We start from the raw sequence: 5,000 nt of genomic DNA, 5'->3' as shown, positions 1-5,000 counted from the left end.
CTCGCAACTCGAACACGTACTGGTAACTGTTCTTCACTTCAGGTGTGTCCACATCTTTCGTCCACAATTCCTTTAGTATCTGCATCGGGCCTCTCACGGTCCGCCCGTACATCAGCTCGAACGGGGAGAATCCAGTGGACTCTTGTGGCACCTCCCTGTATGCAAATAGCAAGGCGTTGATGTAGCGATGCCACTGCCTTGGCTGCTCACTGCATAGTTTCTTCAGCGTGGACTTCAGCGTCGCATTGAATTTTTCGACCAGCCAATTGCACATCGGGTGATAAGGTGTCGTAGTCAAGTGACGAATGCTCAGCAGCCTGTTGACCTCTTCCATGCATTCAGAGACAAACTGTGTCCCCAGGTCTGTGAGGATCTCTTCAGGAACCCCAATTCTGCTGAAAATGTCCACAAGTGCCTCGGCAACAGTCTCGGTGTCAATTTTCTTCAGAGGCACGGCTTCTGGGTACCTGGTTGCATAGTCTACCAGGGTCAGTACCCAACGATGACCCTCTTCACTTGGCGGTTTTATCTCGCCGATGAGGTCAATGGCCACCCTCTTGAAAGGTCGGTCGATCAAAGGCATCTTCTGCAACGGCACTTTCGGGACCCTTCCTCGAGGTATGGTTTTCTGGCAAATATCGCACGATCGGCAGAATCGAGTCACATCTGCATGCAGTCCTGGCCAGTAAAACGCAGCCTGGATTCTGTCCGATGTCTTCTTGACACCCAGGTGACCTCCCATAATAGAGTCGTGGGCCACCTCCATCACCTGGCGCCTAAGTGGTTGAGGCACCAGAACTTGACGTAATGGCTTCCCACCGTTGACTCTCGGGTGCTGGAACACTCTGTACAGGATCTTGGCCTTTACTTCAAAGTGCACAGTGCCTTCGCCCTTAGTCATCTCCTTGACAGGACGACTCCTGTACTTTGTCAAGGTCAAATCAGCTTCCTGTAGCTGAATCAGCCGATCCCTGTCCACGACAGCAGTTGCAGAACTGTTGGTGACCCTGAGTGGCGTAGTTGTTTTGTCCTTCTTCGCCTGGGCTCTGGTCGTCACAGCGCTTACAACCTGCGGCTGGTCGCGGCGATGCACAGTTGCTCTGTCATCTCGTAACAGTTCGCTGATATCTTCATTCGCGAATGGCAGTGGGTCTTCCTCCTCAGCAGCAGGCTGAGCTGAGCCCATTCTCCATTCGAAATCAGGGTCATCAGGACGTCTCGCACCCCCAATGTTACCAATTAATAGATCGTACAAGGGCTTCTTCAGGCAGACGGCCTCAACTTCTCCGGTGAAGTATGGAGTATCGATCTGGATTTTTACCACTGGTGCCTTCACGCATTTGCTGTCAGCCATGAGCGTCCACTTGAAGTCACCAGTGAACTTCTCTGTTGGCACCAGATCCTCTTTGACAATGACTCCATTGCAGCCCGAATCTCTGAGAACAGTCACTTCCTGCTTCTCAACAAATCCCTTCGACACGGGCATGTTCGACACTGACACAGCTGCGCTGGCGACGACAGAGATTGACCTGCCATTGGCGAGTAGAAGCTGGCCATCAGATATACATTCTTCCACGTCCGATGGTGTATCCACTTGCTCGGCAGCCCTTGGGAGTATGACGCTGCTCGCACATACTTGTTGGTTCGAGCCACTCGTTTGCCTCTTGTTGTCGTAATATCTCCGTCGATGTTCTGGCGCTTTGTCATTGACATGTCCGTTATTTTTCTTTTGGGGACAGTTGGCGACTCGGTGACCCTTGGCATTGCAATGGAAACACGTTATGTTCTGCCCTTCATTGGATGATGGTGCGGACTCAGTTTGTCCCTTGGCAGGTTGGTTTCCCTGGTTCCCGCTCTTCTGGAAAGGTTTCGATGACTTTGACGTCCCCAGGGTCCTTCCATGAGCAATGAGATAACGCTCAGCAGCATCAGTAATGTCCTTCAAACCCCGCAGTTTTTGCTCTTCCAAGCGGGTCGCCAGGTCCTTCGGGCAGGCATTAAGGAACTGCTCCTTCACGATCAAGTCCCGCAGACTCTCGTATGACTGCTCTTCACCTGATAACTCCACCCACTTCTGCAGGTATGACGACAGGCGCTCCACAAACTGGCTCGGTGTCTCTCCAGACAATGGCTGGCATTCGCGGAAGCGTTGACGGTAGCCCCTTTCAGTGAAGTTGTAGCAACGCAACAGAGCTTCCTTCAGTACATCATAGTCTCTGGCGTCATCGTTTGAGAGTCTAGTGTAGACCTCAAGTGCTGCCCCAGTCAAATGTGCGCTGAGTTGAATCGCCCAGTCGTCGCGCTGCCATCTAGCACTCTCAGCAAACCTCTCGAATCTTGCAAGGTAGCAGTCGATCTGGTCCTTCCCGTCAGCGAATGCTGGAAGTTTCGGTGCCCTGTGTAGCATTTGCTGCTGGTTATCTCTTTGGCGTGGTGCCGCGTGCTCATTTTGAACACGCACCATTTCTGTCTGAAGCTCTAAGCGCTTCGTCTCCATTTCTATCTGGAGCTCTACACGTTTCAGCTCCATTTGCCTTTCTTCACGCTGTGCTTCTCTTTCTTCACGCTCACGCTGCGCTTGTCTTTCTTTTTCTTCTCGCTCACGCTGCGCTTGTCTTTCTTCACGCTCACGCTGCGCTTGTCTTTCTTCACGCTGCGCTTGTCTTTCTTCACGCTGCGTTGCAGTCGTGTCTGGGACTCGACGAACTCCGTCAGCTGCTTGCCTTTCAGTCCCAGTTCAACTCCTTTTGCCCAGAACTCAGCCATTCTGGTCTTTTCCGGTGCGTTCGTCTGTATTATTTCACAGCCCCGAACGTAGACGAATGTAGTCTTCTAAAAGAACACAGTCTCTACTGCACCTCCGATGCTTCTCTCGTCGCTGGTCACCTTCGTAGACGCAGGCTGCCACCCTCCTCGTCTAACGTGACGGCGCACTCTGCTCACGATACGTACACGACGTACCCCAGTCGTATTTCGTAGTATTAATGCACTAGCTCCGCGACGAAGTCCGTCTCGTCCAAACGGCAGCTAACCTCTGTAATCCCGATACACTCCGGCGTCGCTCACCGTACCGAGCTGCGGCGATTACCAAACTCTTCACCAGTCACACCGAATCCACGGTTCCGTAGTCTCAATACTGATCCCTCAGGATACACCCGATTGATGGCTACCTCCTGTGACTGTCTTGACACTGGTCCTTGTTGCTGGAAAACCCTTGGCGTTAAACGTAGATCCCGGCTTGGCCCCCAATTGTTACACGACACTTGAGATTGCCACAAGTTCTCAAACGTCGTATAGTTGTGTTCTTTTATTCTACGTCGCCCGTCTTCGCAGCAGCAGAAAACAACTCGTCAAATTGAGTTCGAGGATTTATTCAGCATTCAATACATACAACTGCACAACGTAGCAGAACTCAAATAGAAGCTTTTTTTAACATTCAAATCGCGCTGGCATATATAGTAAATACTCAATCTCGAGAATATTCCAGACCGAACACGATACAACTACATTATACGAGCCGTGCATGGACTAAACTAGCGACATTCTCTCTGACGTACATCAAAAGCGCCGACACACTTAATCCGAACGAACGCCACGAACTCACGACTAAAACAGCATGGTAAACAACTTGTTTTGACAGGACTAGAAAGTTCACCTGCATTCTCGTCCAAGCATAAATATTGTGTTTACAAAATATAATATCGGTACTTTCCCACAAAGTACAAATAAGTCAACTACATGCAACACACAAAACTGAACCAAAGCTCAGCAACGGTAGCGTTTCCTAACAGTGTGTGAGTGCGCGCGCGCGCACGTGTGTGTGTGTGTGTGCATGTGCGTGCTAATTGCTTGTTTGTTTGCTGGCGTGCGTGCGTGCGCTCGTGTTCACGTGCATTTGTATATATGTCAGTATGTGTCAATCAAACTGATTACATTTTGGTTGAACACATTTGACCCGGTCCGGACTAAAGGATTGCATTTCAGCTTGAAAGATTAAAACTCTCTGTTTTTGTCAGTTTAATTAACATTTTGATTGAACAGAAAAACGTTTTTTTAAAGCGCACTCGGGCACACACACACACACATATACACACACACACACACACACATACACATACACACACACACGCACACACACACACGCACACACATACACACACACACACAACACCCCTAACACACACACACATACACACACACACACACACACACCCCAACACACACACACACACACACACACACATACAAACACACACATGTACACACACACTCTCCCTCTAGTCCAACACAAATATTGAATGCATGTAAAAAGAGCAAAAGAATATCATTGACATAAGTATTCACCGTTTTACTTGTTGTTGTGTGCCTGTTAGGCAGCAGTCGTCGGCCGCCGCCACCACCACCACCACCGAAATATCAGCCAGACTTCGCGGGATGTCCCGGAGACGTTACCAAACTGCCTGATCCCGGGACCTTGGCCACAGTTGTCAGTTGGACCGAACCCACTGCAAGGAGTCGCAACGATGGGAACCGGAAAGTGGTGTATGTAATAATAATAATAATAATAACAATGAAAATAATGACAACGACAACGACAACAACAACAACAACAACAACAACAACCTTACACACACACATGCGCGCACGAACAAACACCCACCCAAACACATGCGCGCACGCACACTGAAACACCCACCCACCCACCCACCCATCCACACACACATGCGCGCACGTACAAACACCCACACACACCCTCCCACCCACACACATGCGCGCACGTACAAACACACACAAACGTACACACACACACACACACACACACGCACACATACATACACACACAAACGTACACACACACACACACACACACACACACACACACACACACACACACACACACACACACACATACATACACACGTACACACGCACGCATAAAACACATACACACACACACACACACACACACGTACACACACACACACACACACATACACACA

At 49.9% G+C, this 5,000-nt stretch overlaps 1 protein-coding gene across 4 annotated transcripts in view; it reads left to right on the top strand.

Annotated features, from left to right (window-relative positions):
• The window catches only part of LOC138971548 (sushi, von Willebrand factor type A, EGF and pentraxin domain-containing protein 1-like), a 91,945-nt gene that overhangs the window by 9,163 nt on the left and 77,782 nt on the right, over positions 1-5,000 (top strand). For all 4 annotated transcript variants that reach the window (XR_011457290.1, XR_011457289.1, XR_011457288.1 and 1 more), the window contains exon 4: positions 4,374-4,542. Coding sequence is in view for 1 of the 4 variants with exons in the window: in XM_070344298.1 (XP_070200399.1) it covers positions 4,374-4,542 (169 nt within the window). In the remaining 3 variants the exon portion in view is untranslated. The remainder of the gene's footprint in view (positions 1-4,373; positions 4,543-5,000) is intronic.

The sequence above is a fragment of the Littorina saxatilis genome, linkage group LG7, assembly GCF_037325665.1.
Source record: "Littorina saxatilis isolate snail1 linkage group LG7, US_GU_Lsax_2.0, whole genome shotgun sequence".
Classification (NCBI taxonomy): Eukaryota; Metazoa; Mollusca; class Gastropoda; order Littorinimorpha; family Littorinidae; genus Littorina; species Littorina saxatilis.
The sequence above is the reverse complement of the archived record's forward strand: the minus strand, read 5'-3'. Positions and strand labels throughout refer to the sequence as shown.